This window comes from Gymnodraco acuticeps, unplaced genomic scaffold (assembly GCF_902827175.1).
Source record: "Gymnodraco acuticeps unplaced genomic scaffold, fGymAcu1.1, whole genome shotgun sequence".
Classification (NCBI taxonomy): Eukaryota; Metazoa; Chordata; class Actinopteri; order Perciformes; family Bathydraconidae; genus Gymnodraco; species Gymnodraco acuticeps.
In genome coordinates, this window is record NW_022991565.1 from 217382 (window position 1) to 234059 (window position 16678).

Sequence of the window (16678 nt, forward strand, 5' to 3'; positions counted from 1 at the left end):
CGTGACGTTTTGCGATTGAGTTGCCAAGCAACAGCTTCGGTTCATGTTCATTTACAAACTATTCAACTACAACCGTAGTTATATTTAAAAACATGTTAGAAGGCCTCACGAAATACTTTAATGCACATTAAAATGTAAATGTGAAGGAATGTGTGTATAACAAAATACATCGGTCATTAAACGAAACCGGAAACAGAGGTAGGCAAGATCCTCAGCTCGATGATTGGATGGTTATCCGCAATGCATGCTGGGATTTGGTGTTTATGTGATGTGAAATCTGTAAACGTTTTTAAAAAATACAATAATACTTTATTCCGAGTGTGCTTGCTTTTCTCTTTGAAAGTCATCACATAACGGCATTGTAATACACGGTTCGGCTGCATTAAATATTACATATCTGCCGTAATTCTCTATTTATAGAGCCCTGCTGAGAAGACTTCTAGACAAACAGGAGAACTGCCGCCAAAACTGAAGATGTGACGTGGGCTCTAACTCTAGGGCTCTGGGTGGCGGTATGCAATTTTTAAGTTGTTTGCAATCCGCCAAAACCGAGAGAAGAAGAAGAAGAGGTAGAAGAAGAGGTGAGTGGATTAAACACCTGCAGAGGTTTCATTAAGTGTATTTACACCTGTTAGCTTAGCTTACAGTTAATCACGAATCAGAAGTTATCTTATTTAACACAACAGCTGTAATCTTAGAAGAAAGAAACTCACAAAAAAACTTGAAATGTGCGCCAACATCGGCTAACAGCTAAAGTCTAAAAGCTATCGGCTAACAGCTATTGACTACAGCCAAAGTTATTATTCCAGTTCGGCTCTGGGTGAGTAACAGTTTATTTGTAATGCTCAGCTGACTTTATGTTAGTAATTTATTACACCAGTTGTCTTTAAGACAGTTTGAGTTGTTGGGTTGGTGCTCTTTACCATAGATATGGTTTTAAATATATGCTAACTTGCTTATTAGCATCGCCATTCACCGTGACGTTGCATTTTTCCCATTGAAATGAATGGGGTTCTTCAGTTAGCAGCTAACGCTAAGCGACGGTTTAGCTCATTAGATAAATAGATATACTTTATTTAACAGGGATGCAAACTTGTCACCTTTCGGCGAAATTCGCCGTTTTGAATCCAAAATAGGTCGTTTGTGTGATTCATGTAGATCTGCAATAAAAATATGTTTGGGGTATGGGGGGGGTCTGGGACCCGGAGTAATCTGCGGCCGCGAGCTGTTATGTGCCATCATGACACGCATGGTGTTCTTTTTTATATATTATAATGAAGCGCGAGTTGTGTGCTCGAGTCTTCCTGCCTGTCGGCTCTGCTCATGGATGTATAATAAGGCTGCTGCTCCGCGATGAGGGTTTAGCTTCAGCAGCTACATTACCTACGGGCAGGGCCGGACTGGGACAATAAGTCAGGCCGGGAATTATACACCCAGCCAGGCCACTACCAGTTTTCTTTTGTGCCATTAGTGCTGCCCATAGTGATAGCCCTAAACTTTAAATCTACTACCCCAGAATAAACATATGGACATGGGTTACTAATTTAAAAAAAAGTGCAAATCTATTTAGGAACCTATCCATGTGAACATATTTTAGGTTGAGGTGGACCTCAAATCCTCTAGGGGGGTCCGGGGGCATGCTCCCCCGGTAAGATTTTTTTTTTTTAAATGTTGGACTTAAATGCATCAATCTGGTGCACTTTGAGGGGGAAATAAAGAGACTACACCCATATGAAACAGAACTGTATACATTTAAATAATCATAAATTCATAAGAACATGGCCATAACCAATAACATACCATATCCAATATGAAAAAACATTGAAACTTGTTTATTTATTTGTTTTTGGTTCATTTATAGTTGTGAGCGTGTCTAGGCTCCTGAATCAGCCTCACCTGTCTCCCTCCTCTCCCCCTGCTCCTCTTTGAGGCAGCAGCAAAGACTAGTTTTAGCTCTCACCATGTTTTTAAAGTTTATATTGCCTTTTTTCACCTAGTTTTATTATTCATCCATATTTTACTAATCACTCCCCCTTCAAATGGAAATATATGTTTACATAAATGGTGACCAAACCGTTTGAGACCCACAGAGAACTTAGACTAAGTTAACTAAACACTTTACCTCACCTGAGGCTGAGCTGTAGTTATCAGTCTCTCAGTCTGACAGGAGAGGACTCTCCTCCACCTTGTTGACAGCTCATGATATCCGTTAGCGCAGCTAGCTAGCACCAGATGCTAACAACAACAATACACGTAACCGGGGAGCGCGCTTTCTCTCTCGCTCGCTCGTGACACACATACACACACCCTCCCGAGCTTGAATGACACACAGAGACCAATCGAGGGCTTTAGTGTACGATCTGTATGAAAGTGGCCATGTCGGCAGGCCACATCATGTAGACAGCCAGTCACCCGCTGTGAGGCAGAGTCAGACCCACATTTGCGCAGCGTTGTGTTCACAATACATACATACAAAAAATAATCCTCAGGCCAGCAGGCCACTTAACAGGCCAGGCCATCGGGAAACCTCCCGGTCCTCCCGATGGCCAGTCCGGGCCTGCCTACGGATGCGTTCGTTAATATTAACTGTGTGGTCCGGAGTCACAGTGGCACAGACTGGACCGCTGGTGAACAGCGGTTAGAACGGGGCGTTCAGGTGTTCAGATCAGAGCTCCCTGTCGGAGCGGCAGAGCGTGATGTGCACTGAAAAATGTTTCTGTCACAATATTATTTAAGGAATCGTTGAGCTAACTAGCATACATTGACACTATCTGCTAACGTTAGCTTTAGCCTTCGTTTTCTAATAGTTTTTTTCATAGGCTATAAACGGAGGTGGTATAAGTATAGGTCTTGTACTTGAGTAAAAGTAGAAGCACTCAGATCTTGTACTTGAGTAAAAGTAGAAGTACTCAGATCTTGTACTTGAGTAAAAGTAGAAGTACTCAGATCTTGTACTTGAGTAAAAGTAGAAGTACTCAGATCTTGTACTTGAGTAAAAGTAGAAGTACTCAGGTTGGAGGAATACTATGTTACAGTAAAAGTACTGCATTCAAAATGTTCCTCAAGTAAAAGTAGAAAAGTATTCTCATCAAAATATAGTGAAAGTAGCGACAGTAAAAGTAGTCATTGTGCAGATTGGTCCATTTCAGAATAATATATATGATATGTTTTATAATGATTGATCATTAAAGTGTTATCAAAGCTGGTGAAGGTGCAGCTAGTTTGAATGACTTTGTATACTGCAGGGTAGCTTGTGGATTTACTCCAGGTGGAACTAAAGTCTGATTTAACACTTGATTATATTTCACATCATTCATCCAGATCTGTGAAGTCACTAAAGGGATTAAATACATGTAGTGGAGTAGAAGTACACCATGTACCTCTGAACTGTAGTTGAGTAGAAGAACAAATTAGCAAAACATTGAAATACTTAAATAAAGTACAAGTATCTCAAAATTTCTACCCAAGTATAGTACTTGTTGAGTTTATGAACTTAGTTACTTCACACCAGTGGCTATACAGATAGAAAGACTAAGCCTTGCACAGAGGCATGACAATACATTTTCAAAATGCTCAACAGTGCTGCCAAAATTATAAACTGACTGCTACACAATTAAAATAAATGCTTTTATATATTTCTATTAGATGTGACTCTTTGGCGTTTCTGTTATTATTACCACTGCTGCTTTAGTTGTTCTGACTGCTAAAATCATCTGTTATTCCTCATTTTAAAGCCGATATTCCGTGGGGTCGGGGGGCTCGGCTCCTTGTCACCTTTTTCATACCTGATGAGTTTGCATCCCTGACTTAAATAATGATTTATCTTAAACTTGGAAATGATTGTGTCACAGCAGAAGTGTTTTCAGGCATTAGACAAGTTAAACATATTTAAAAGATGCAATAAGATATAATAAAAATGAAGCATTAGCAGCAAGTTTACCCACAGGACACATATCACTAGAGCAGGGGTCGGCAACAGGCGGACCCAGACGCCGACCTACCCGGACCTATAATCGATACATTAATAGGGGATTTCAATTTTGACACACACAGTGTTTGACCAAACATTCCCTCTCAAGTCAGAACTGAGGTCACGAAAAATAAGCCCAATATGATCAGTCGACCAGGATTAAAACTAAAGCAGGGCAGGCTAACCAATGAGCACCTGCATGTGTATGAGAATGGCCCTGACATAATTTCAGCCCAGATTTACAAACTCCTGGCAGGACAAGCTCCAGCTCAATTCTCGCACTGAATAAAAAAAGGTAGTGGGGGACTGCAATATAAGAGAGAAAGAGAATCTTTAAAACTGTACAATTGTTATGATGTGTAAAGACTGATATTGTTCTATAATCGGCTGAAACTGTTAAGTCATGACGTGAAACGGTTAACAAAGAAAAAGGGAAACTCAAGCTGCTGCTACACTTTATTTGACTTATCTAAAATTAAGCACTTTTAAGATGCACATATTTTCAAAAGCTATTTTATTTATTTTCTCTTTTATTTTTAAATGCAGCCCGAGAGGAACATTACACATATCCACAGTATTTACTGTATATCTGTATAGTTCAATGTTAATTTACAATAAATATTGTTATTTTTTAATTGCACTTTCTTTATTTGATTGGCAGTCAGTTGCTGATTACATGCAGACGTTGATAAAGCTACAGGCTAATTCAATATATATCACACTAATTCATAAAGCAAGTTAGACATTTTGAAGTTCCGTACTTTGCACGGGGAGATTTTCTCTAACTGGACCTCGTTGAATTGTAGTTACCCCTGCACTAGAGTATCTAAAGAATACACAATATGCAGAAAATACTGTATACATGGAGTACATTAAACAGTCTCACTAGCTAATGTTTGCTTTTCTGTGTTAACTCAGTAATAGTTAATGACACAGATAGCGTTATAACCGTGGTTCAAACAACCATTAATGTCACTTTCTATGTGGATAAAGTCATTTTAATGAAATAAAAGTGAACAAACTGAGCTGTAAATTAGAATGTAAGTTGCTACACAGATTATGAAGAATTATATCAAAAATATTTGTATTATATTAATAATGATTTAATAATAATAACTTTTTATCGTTAATAACTATCTGACCTTTCTATCATTTTCAGCAGCATGGAGGAGAACAAGGAGACCCCTGGAGCTCAGGTCAGTGTGCACTTCATCACAATATATTCCTAATTCCAGCGTTTCCGCCAGGCGGGCGTCTTGCCGTCATTTGACGCCCTTATTTAGCTCGGAACGCCCTGAACTCGAGCCGAGGGCGTCCAGAAGAGTTGTTATCGCTTGAAATTACGAAAAGGACAAGGACATCCCTCTGTTGGAGGGGCAAAGGAGTCTGGTGGGATTATTTTCACCGCCAGCAAAGTGTACTGCCGGCAAGCCTTGACGGGGGGGTGCTAGTGGAGCACGCGCGTGAACTGGAGAAACTGAGGCTCTGGTAAACTGTGGTAACATGAAGAGCCGTTTGGGAGCCGAAAGAGCCGGCTCTTCTTAGTGAGCCGAGCCAAATGATCCGACTCACTAAAAAGAGCCAGAATTCCCATCACTAATGCGTAAAGAGGTGTTATCTATAAGGGACGGCTCAATTCAAAATTCAAGTCCAGGGTTTCCCACACATAGACTTTACTTGGGCCGCCCAGGTTTAACGGCCACCAAAGTGTATTTCGCGACCCATTCATTATTATTTTGTTTGTATACATCCACGAGCACGACCCCATCTGCAATTGATTTACTAGTGGACAATGATCCCTCACTTGCTGTACCTGTTCACTCTGCTATCGCGTGGAGGGTCTGCTAACAAGCGACCAACAGAAAGGTTAATGTTGTTGCACCTCACAAATGCCTAACACTGCTATCCCCAAATGAAGGGTCACAACCTGTGTTGAAATATACAATATGAATGCACAATATGGTTAGATATAGGTTAGAACGTTGTTGTATACGATAATACTTTAATTGTCAGATAAAGTCTGAAATGTGACTTGCGTCACAGCAGCTCCATGTGTAACATCAACATAGACAAATAAGACAAACACAATACATGAGCAACAAACATGTAACATAACAGCAGGATCAGTGAGAGCTGCTCAAATGCGGCTTTCACACCAGCGCTTTTCCCCTTTCTAGCTCCGAGCTAGAGCTTTTCTGGTTCAGCTCCGGTTTCCCTTTTCTGCTCCCGCTCTGTTCACACCGCCCAGCACCCGACTGGTGCTGCCGCTGCTGCGTCATGACGTCACCGTTTACATCGCTGATTTGCTCCCCAACGGCATTACGGCGCTCACAACAACAACAACGGGGAACTGCAGTCGGGTCGATGATCGTGTTGCTTTTAATCACACGAAGCCAGAATAAATTGAATAACGACTTCTCCAACCTTATACTTTGCTCCAGAGTGCCGTGGTTCATTGTTTATTAATGTGTTTCTGCAGCATTTACCGACCGCTGCAGTGTTGGCTGCTCTTCCACGGGAGTTTATTCTCTTCCGTTAGCTCCCGGTTAGCTCACACTGCTGCGGCCGCTCTAAAGTATTCACTGTCCGACTCACACAAGCAGCTGATACATATCCCCAGTCCCCCCTTAGCCTAAGTGAATGTGTGTCAGTCTGAATTGACGCTGTTTGGTATCACAACGCTGTTATGAAAGTTTCTCTGGTATGAAATGGGTGATGTTAGCATAGCAACCGAAGCTAAACTGACTACTTGCTATTGCTATCCTATTGTGGCATAAACCGTTTTCTACAGGCTCATTTTACCGGCGTATTTTTATTATGATTCTACTTGTGATAGTCGGACACGACAACCTGTGCAGCCCATGTATTGATTCCATCCGATAGCTGCTATAATACAAAACAACACGCCTGCCTCTCTCCACAATGATCAATAACAGTGAACGGATGGTCAAAGTAAGGTACAAATAAACAGAATCACACGAAGCCTGGTTAGTGTTGCCTGACTTTATAAAGTGTGTTTATAAGCACTACTGCTTGTAGGCAGGCATGACAGTCGACCCATGTTCAGGGGAGGTGGGTTTAGTTTCCTGCACGCCTCGACGTAAGAGAGACGTAAGCGACGCCACCTCTTAGCTCCGAAGCTCTTGCCTCTAGACCGACAATTTTTTGGAGCTGGAAGTGAACCGGATTCCGGAGCTAAGAGCCGGCGCCGCTGCGGTGTGAACAGGAAAAACCGGCGCTTTTCAGGCTCCAGCTCCGAGCCGGAGCCTGAAAAGGCGCTGGTGTGATAGGGGCAAAAGAGCCTTCAGCGTGCATCTGATCTGGATTCAGCTCTGTGTTTACTGAGAAGATTGACTCTCTTTTTTCTGTTCTCACGGTCATGGCCTTTCTCCATGGAGATCTTTTCTTGCCAGTCACTTCCTTTACCTTAGTTGGAGCAATGGCATCTATACATTTTTTTATTTTTGAATTAAAATGATCTACTAGCTCATTTACTGAGAGGTTAGCAGGGGCAAGTGTGGAAGAAACATTCGGAGTAAAAATGTCCTTAGTGTTTTCAGTTAAATATCGCTTTGTGGTTACCTCTTTTTGAACATTTGTGTGAACAGAAATAGAGCTCTCAAAGGAATGATCAGAGAGTGCAACATCAGTCACCACAACCTCAGAGATATTCAGATCCTTTGAGATCATTAAGTCCAGAGTGTGCCCCTTATTGTGCGTGGGCTCCGTCACATGCTGAGTCAGTCCATAGTTATCAAGAAACCAAAACAGTTCTTTAGCCCCTCTGTCCTGGGGGTTGTCAACATGGATGTTAAAATCACCAACAATGACTAGACGGTCAAAGTCAATACACACTATAGACAGCAGTTCAGTAAAGTCATCAATAAAAGCTAAAATAATCTAGTAAAGAGCACAGCTGAACTCCCGCAGCCCTGGGGGGCCCCTACATTGGTTGTGATGGCAGATGAAAGGGTTTTGTTAACCTTCACAAGTTGCTCTCTACTAGTGAGGAAAGTGGATTTACTTCCATTTTTGACACCAAGATGTCTGCTTGTATTGTGTTGAATGCTGCTGAGAAGTCTAGGAAGAGGGCTCTTGCATAGGTGTGACGTTTATCTGAATGTTTAGTAATGATAGGAACCAGAGTAGCAACAGTACCACCCCCTTGCTTATAGGCAAATTGGTATGGATCAAGTATGTCTTGTCCGTCACAATAGGTTTAGCTGAAGAGGTCATTCCTGTCATGGTTCTCATGGTGTCCCACACTTTTTTGAGGTCTTTGGCTTTAAAAGCATTTCCCAAAAGCTCTGTGTGCCAGTTTTGATTCCCTCAATTTGACTTTCAGTTCTCTCTCTGTCTAAGTGCTCCATAGTCTTTGTTTTTGAAAGCTATTTTCCTGGTTTTTATAACTTTTTGTTAATGTCCTTAGTCACATATGATTTATTACTTGGATAGATTTGTATTTCTTTAGTGGGAACACAGAAGTTAATATAGTCTTTGGTAACGGTAGTTATTTCATCTAGTGAACCTGAAAAATGTCCCAATCTGTCCAATCAAAACAGGCTTTCAACTGTTCCCTACTTTCATTTGTCCATGTCCTTATTACTTTCTTTTCTGGTTGACGTCCCTTCAGTTTGGTCTTATACACTGGTATCATATTCACAACATTATGATCAGAGTTCAGTATTGGTGGTCTGTATGCAGACACATGGGCTCCTTTATCATTAACAAAGCATTTGTCCAGGATATTGTCTTTCCTGCTGTGATCCCTAACATACTGCTGGAACCCAGGTAACACAGTCTCCAGGCGACATTGCTTCATGTCCCCGAGCAATATTGCCGGTGCATCGGGGTGGCTGAGTTGCAGCTCGTGAACACAGTCAGCGATGGAGCCGGCTGCCAGTGACGCTCTAACGCTGGGAGTCACGTAAACAACAAACAGTAAAATACATCCAAATTCTCTAGGCCAGTAGTTCTCAACCTTTTTACACCAAGTACCACCTGAGAAAATAGTTGGTTCTCCAATACCACCATATGACCAATGTTAAAATACAGTCTATGCACAGTTCATGCAGGACTCGGAGGCACATGTATTCATAATAACATTATTTGTTGTCAGCTCCATGTACAATGGGCAGTCAATTCAATCAATAGCTTTATTAGCATGACCATAGTTACAGACAGTATTGCCAAAGCTCTGTATAGTTGCAACATCTATACAAAAATACACACAAATAAACAGTTATAAACAAACTGCTAAGAACATGTTTTTTTTGTTTTTTACAAGGAATACAGATTCATTTAATTAATATAATACATTAATACAAAATAAAATATGATATATATATATATATATATATATATTAGGGTCGGGACTTTAACGCGTTAATTAAGATTAATTAATTACACAAAAATTAACGCGTTAAAAAAATTAACGCATTTTAATCGCACTTATTTTTGCACCGCGGAACGTTTCTCACTGGATGAGTTTCAGGCGTACCGATTATACTGGAGCACCAACTAACGTTCATGACTTCAGACAACAACAAACCACAGTGAACAACAGTGGGAAATGTTGTTTTAAAAAACGGACGGATGGAAGCGTCGATAAGAGCACGGTTGTGTGCAAATTATGCAAAAAGGAATTCGCATATCACCGCAGCACATCAAGCCTCAAGTATCACCTCAATGCAAAACATATAGCAGCTAGCGTGGACGTTAGCCTCTTTTATCGCGTTCACACCAAAAAGAGCCGGTACTAAAATGAGTTCATGAGAACCTTTTTACCCCCACGAAAGTGCCTGCTAGAGAGCAGAGAGCTGCTAGAGAGCAGGGACTTTCGCACGGCTCTCTTGTGAGAAAAGAGCTATATTTCTGATTGGCTGGGCGGATTGCAAACCACGCCCCATAAAACTCCCAAAAAGTTTTGTGAAGCTGCCATTTTATTATCCTCGCATTAGCATTATTAGCATTAGCCCAGCGCAGAAACGCAGAGAGACTAACTTATGGCAACACAAAATAAAACATGGGAGCGAGCGGTGGAGATGAGGAGGTGTCGGCGTTCTGGCGATTTACTCGGAAGGCTGCTGGGACTCCCAGCCGCTTCTACTGAAGCCAGTCCCCGGGGACTTCCGGCCGGGGACTTCGGGCGGCAGTATACGCCGTGAAGTGGTTTGCGGCCTGCCAGTAAACCCAAAGCAGAAGAAGAATAAGTGACGTCAGCGGCTTCATTTGCCTAATCCTCCCCCAGGTTCAAAGAGTTCTCATGAACCTTTGTGGGAAAAGTACTGCGGTGTGAATGCGCCTAATGGTATACTAAAATCCATGTGAAAAAAATTGCTTCTCACTGTTCTCAGGTCAAATATTTATATGTGATTAAAAATGCGATTAATTTCGATTAATTAATTACAAAGCCTCTAATTAATTAGATTAATTTTTTTAATCGAGTCCCGGCCCTAATATATATATATATATATATATATATATATATATATATATATATATATATATATATATATATATATATGAATGATGTGAGAGCTGGTGGATCAGGTCAGTCCGATTCCCTCAAACTGTGGCAGGCAGAGACAAACTGTCCTGCAACAATGCAGCTCTCTTTATATTCCCCCAGGAGTATTTTTCATTTTTAAATATTTGAGGATGCCTATGGTTGAGTTTTGGGAATAATTGTTTCCGTATAGGTTCAAAAGTTGGGCATTGTGTGAGGAAGTGCTGCTCTGTCTCCACAGCAGTTCCTCCTCACGGTTGGCATGATCGCTCCTCTTTTGGCAGCCATGTTTTTTTGTACTTGCCTGTGTCTATGGCCAGGCTGTGAGCACTCAGTCTGTTCTCTCTCTCTCTCTCTGTCTCTGTCTCTGTCTCTGTCTCTGTCTCTGTCTCTGTCTCTGTCTCTGTCTCTCTCTCTCTGTGTCTGTGTGTGTGCACCTGCATGTTTCTATGGCCAGGCTGTGAGCACTCACAGTATGCAAAGTAGTCTGGTGGGATTCTTTTCGGAGTATTGAAGATCGTTTCCCCGACATCGGCGGTGACTGCCACAGGACAACACGGAATGTACGCGATGAGCGCGGGGGTGCTAGTGGAGCTCGCTCGTAAACTGAGGCTCCGTGATAAACTGTGATAAAATGACTCACTAAAAAGAGCCGGAATTCCCACCACTAACGTAAAGAGATAGTATCTATGAGGGATGGAGCCACCCTCAAGTACACCCTGTAGCGAGTAAAACTCTTAACACAGAAAATACCTCCCCAAAACGCCTCGTTGGAGATACGTCATTGTCCATTGTTTACTTCCTGGGTACTGTGACGTAGGAATGGCCAGTAGCCGCGCCCAGAGCTATGACGCGATACGGTCATGCGTTACCCGGAACCAAATTGACCAATCCGTGGAGCCGTTATATAGGGCTGTAGCGATACACTTATCTCACGATACGATACACGATATTCAGCTCACAATACGATATATATCACGATATTCAGCCAACGATACGATTCGATACGATTCGATACACTTATATCATTTTCTGAAAGATTTTAAAGGGACAGTGTGATTTTGGTGACATCTTGTGAGTGTTCCATTGACTTGGATTGAATTAATTCAACTGAAAACTGAAAGCATCAATTATACAATATATGGCTCTGACAGAGAGTCTACAGCTTGCAAATGCTGGACAAAATGAATCAAAAGATGTGGTGAGAATTTGTTTCATTTATTGAAACAGTGCAAACTGTAGCTTACAAGCCTTTGAAACGTAAGCACATAAAGTGCAGTATCACAATGGACAATGGATAATTAAAAGGTGCAGCAGGTGGTGGAACACGGGGGATTTGAATGGGACTTCAAAATCAATGTTTTGATGGCATAAAGTACCTTAAACATACCGTCAGTTTAAATGCTGTTTTATACTGAAAAACCAGAAGTTCTTGTGCACAACCAGTTGTTAAGCTTTTATTCTGAAAATCCTTGATCTCCGGTTAGCATTTAGCATGTGGCTAATATACCATTTACTATAGAGATGAATTTAGTAGCGATATGACACGGAGTGTTGCACACCGAAACCTACTGATTTCAACACTACAACTACAGACGTCGAGATATTATTATTGTTGAATATTAAATGAAGGTACAGTTTATTTGAATACGTTTGTTTACAGACGTGGGTAGCATGAGACAACATCCGGAACTACCGGAAATGATACCAGCCGTGAGGTATTTTTGAAGTATTGATTACAGCGTTTAAAATGTATTAAATGAAAAGTCATGAAAGAGATAAGGAGGAGAAAAGGCGTGTTTAGTTATATATTTAATGTACAATGTCTGAATCCTCTGTAATGCGCAACAACGAACATTCGAGACGTGGAGGACCGGCCCCCAGCAGCGCCAACCGGCCCACAGGGAGGAGCCAGCAGAGGATATTTAACAGCTGGAAAGGTGGAGCTGTTCTCTTCCCTTCTCTCACCCAGAACACAGCTGTTTTTCTGACTGAACCATCTTCTGCTTGTAACATTACCACGCTTTTTATTGATTAAAGTATACATTTGAACCTTCTCAGAGACTCAATTAGTCTCCTTTTTAAAGCTTCTCTCCTGGACGCGAGAATAACAAACACAGTTATCAGACTTAATGTATCGATACCCGCGGCTGAAATATCGATACTTTCTCGGAAAACTAAATATCGATATATATCGCAGGATCGATTAAATTGCACAGCCCTACCGTTACGTTACGTCCTTGGAGCCGTTACGTGAAGCCCCCGCTGATTGGTCCAAATGTACCAATCCACGGACTTCCTCACACACACACACTCAGTGCAGGCAGCTCTGCTGATTTCTCCTCCCTGGCTGCAGGCTGATAACAGACAGTTGGGATCACGGCAAAATTCTCTCTGCAGACCCATTCTCACAGCGTTTATCAACCTTTTTCTTACTCAATATCAAGCCACACTTATTGTTTTTACTTCGGCTGTGACTTTGTGTGTGCTCAGGGTGAGTTTGGCTGTGTTTGGCTGTCGCTAAACCACACCTCCACGGAGCTCAGCGTGATTCACAACGTCCTGACCAATCAGAGCACACCGTGCTCACAGGGAGGGTGGGGGCTGGAGCTATTGGAGCTACAACGAGTCGTTAAAGGCAGAGTGAAATTCAGTGAACACACGTAGATGCTGTATGAGAAACCAATGTGAGTTTGGAAAATTGCACAATATATATCTATTCTAGTAGACCTCAACAATGGAATTATGATCAGTGGAAATGGCCATGACATGGGACCTCATGGAGAGTGGGGCTCTGAAAGTGTGTGTGTGGCTGTGTGTGGCTCTTTGCAGCTGGTGTTGCTCTTCTCAGATTCTGCTGAGTTACACGTTACTGCCTCCTGGTGCTGCAGAGATTTCATGAAGTGAAGGAGGTTTTCCTTCTATAAAACAGCTGTGGGCAGCAGATACTGTGAGAGTCACAGACATGAATACATAGGTAAAGGCAGACTGGTTCACAGACTCTCCTGTTTTGCCGATCCGGTGCTTGAACAAATAACTCTACACCCCTACACAAGTCAAGTCGAGTCTTTTATCAATGTTAGTCAAGCAAGTCTCAAGTCAAAAAATATGCGACTCAAGTCATGTGACTCGAGTCCCCCACCTCTGGTATATACTGTGGTTAGCATGTTGCTGTATTACTGTATCAAATATAATGCTAATATAATAAACATAAGTAGTATTTTGTTAACTCAAGGTTTATATTAAGTGAGTTTTTATTGTGTTAACTTGTGTATTTATGCTTTTTAGATTGACTTTCTCTCTTTCTCTGTCCGTCTGTTCTAGAAACTGAAAAGAAGAGAGAGACGTCACAGCTGTCAGCAATGTGACAAATCCTTTACAACATCTGGAACTTTAAATCGCCACCTGCATATTCACACTGGAGAAAAACCGTACAGCTGTGAAGAGTGTGGGGAAACTTTCACTAGATCAGATGCTCTCAAAAGACATCACCGTATTCATACAGGAGAAAAACCGTACTGCTGTGAAGAGTGTGGGACAACTTTCACTACATCAGGTGCTCTAGAATCACATCACCGTATTCACACAGGAGAAAAACCGTACAGCTGTGAAGAGTGTGGGAAAACTTTCACTAGATCAGATGCTCTCAAAAGACATCACCGTATTCATACAGGAGAAAAACCATACTGGTGTGAAGAGTGTGGGAAAACTTTCACTACATCAGGTGATCTCAAAATACATCACCGTATTCATACAGGAGAAAAACCATACTGGTGTGAAGAGTGTGGGAAAACTTTCATTAAATCAGGTGATCTCAAAATACATCACCGTATTCATACAGGAGAAAAACCATACTGGTGTGAAGAGTGTGGGAAAACTTTCACTTCATCAGGTGCTCTCAAAAGACATCACAGTATTCATACAGGAGAAAAACCGTACTGGTGTGAAGAGTGTGGAAAAACGTTCACTTCATCAGGTGCTCTCAAAAGACATCACAGTATTCATACAGGAGAAAAACCGTACTGGTGTGAAGAGTGTGGAAAAATGTTCACTAGATCAGATACTCTCAAATCACATCTTCGTGTTCACACAGGATTAAAACCATAGTGGTGGGAGTGTGGGAAAACTATGAGAGCCAAGCTAGCTGTTTCCTTCTCCTGATGTCCTGAGAGCTGTAGTTATATAGTCTCATTGAAATAAAGCTTATTTCATTCAAATGTGTCTTTTCTTCAGTGAGATATCTTTATGGATTTCCTTATGACTTGAGTCTGATTTTAAAATTCTGAGTCTGACTCAAGCAACTTAAAATGTTTGCTTTTGGGCAAAGTCATCTGAACATTGTGTACTGTGCAAGTAATCTGACACTTTACCTTTGTCCTTATATTTAGATAAAGAAATGAATCCCTATTATTGCATTTAATAATTCATATTTCACGACTCACTGTTATTGTAGCACTGACCACGTTATTGTATAAAGTGCATTCAATTGAAAACACCATAGTGTTACAGTCAAATTATGTACAATTGTAAACACAATATGTACATAAAAGTATTCACATTTAATAAATAGATAATTGACGCCTACAATATCAAAGAAATTAGAATGTAACAATTGCACTGATGGCTCTGTTTTTTGTCACCAATATTATATTTTAGTTTGCACTGCCTCCACGGCTATGGTTATGGCATGATAAGAACTGCTCTGTATTCCTAAAGTTTGACCTTTCTCGCAAAATATTTAATTGATTCAGTATAAATGATGGCAACAGCATAAACTAAGGCAAACACAGGTAAAAAAGCTTGAGTGGATACAAATCAGATGCATGAAACACATTCACTTTTGTAGACCCCAGGATTTATTTGTCATCAGCAGGTATGAATCAATTGTTAGGGTATCAATTACTTCTTGTAAACTAACATTTGTTGTTATGCAAGTCAACAACAACAACAACAACGAGATCTCACTCCACTGCAGAAGAAGAACAGGAATGATCCAGCTATTGAACCCAGTTGGATTCTTTAGGACTTTTTCTGAGCAACCATTCACCTTCATTGATTCAGTATAAAGGATGGCAACAACATAAACACAGGTAAAAAAGCTCAAGTGGATACAAATCAGATGTACAGGGAGGCTGTGGCGCAGTGCGTTGGTGTTGGGATCAGGGGAGCACAGGTTCAAACCCCACTGCAGTCAGCATGTCGTTGTGTCCCTGGGCAAGACACCTCACCCCAAATTGAGTATGTAAGTCGCTTTGGATAAAACCGTCTAACAAGTAACAAGTTCTCTGGTTCTGCAGTGGTTCCCTCCTGTCCTGAGTCACTACCCAGTCCCTTGTTCCTCTGTTTGACTGGTTTATATCCAGCTTCAGGATGCACCATGTTAGGATCCTTCATTACATTCAAATATATATAGTAGTTATTACAAAAACACATTGTTTCAAGAGAGTGTGTAACGTTTTCTATCACCAGTGAATTATCTGATCCAAAAGCAAAGCGTTTTTCAATGACGTTCACTTTGCCCTTTTCTATAGTGACAAGAGGCAGTTTACCATTATGCTGGTTAAACCAACTCCATTTTACATCTCCTTTCTTATGAGGACAGGGCAGTGTAGCATTCGTGCCCGGCAGCGCTGTTATTTGTTCAGGATCAGCTGAAAAGCAGAAAGTAGTTACACATTTATTGACCCAACAGCCTTGACAAGCTGGACAATTGATTTTCTCATGGTTTTCATTTATAGTTTTTCTATATTTAGAAAAAAAAACAGGCAAACCTAAGAAACAAGTTACATATTTGTCCGGGCTAGATTTTACCGAAAGAGCCTGTTAACTCAAATGTTTTTATTATTTTTATTTTTCATATTATGCTAATTTTCAGGTTCACATTTGTATTTTGTACGTCTACTGTAATGTGATGCTTTAATGTTCAAAAAGCTCTTTCCCAGAGAAAGTGCCTCTGGAGGGAACACAGGGATTTCAGCCTCTGCAGACCATTTACATGCACAAAAACCTGTATAACACACTACAGGAAAGGGAGAACCCAACAAATCAGAATAGAGCCCCTTTAAGCTATACTAAACAAAAGATTGTAAACTAAAACACTTTTTCAACATATCACACAGTGTGCTCTGATTGGTCGGGACGTTGCGAGGCTCGTTGCTGCTGCGAGGAGCGGACAGGTTTCCGGGTCGGCGATACAGCGA

At 41.1% G+C, this 16678-nt stretch overlaps 1 protein-coding gene across 4 annotated transcripts; it reads left to right on the forward strand.

Moving 5' to 3' along the window:
• Nucleotides 1-456: 456 nt before the first annotated feature.
• On the forward strand, nucleotides 457-14695 carry LOC117533565 (zinc finger protein 239-like). Of its 4 annotated transcripts, none has more exons than XM_034197388.1 (3): nucleotides 457-581; nucleotides 5130-5166; nucleotides 13803-14695. In XM_034197388.1, exons 2-3 carry the CDS (start codon nucleotides 5134-5136, stop codon nucleotides 14583-14585), a joined length of 816 nt encoding a protein of 271 aa, XP_034053279.1. In that variant the 5' UTR covers nucleotides 457-581; nucleotides 5130-5133; the 3' UTR covers nucleotides 14586-14695. The 4 variants fall into 4 exon arrangements, with proteins under 4 accessions (XP_034053279.1, XP_034053282.1, XP_034053280.1 ...); XM_034197391.1 differs by having other exon boundaries at nucleotides 563-581; nucleotides 5133-5166; XM_034197389.1 differs by having other exon boundaries at nucleotides 566-569.
• Nucleotides 14696-16678: the final 1983 nt, after the last annotated feature.

Bases quoted from the DNA above. Each gene is read 5' to 3' on its own strand.
- LOC117533565 (XM_034197388.1), top strand. From the start codon at position 5,134: ATGGAGGAGAACAAGGAGACCCCTGGAGCTCAG. The intron at 5,167-13,802 runs GTCAGTGTGCAC...CGTCTGTTCTAG, and splicing joins AGGAGACCCCTGGAGCTCAG to AAACTGAAAAGAAGAGAGAG.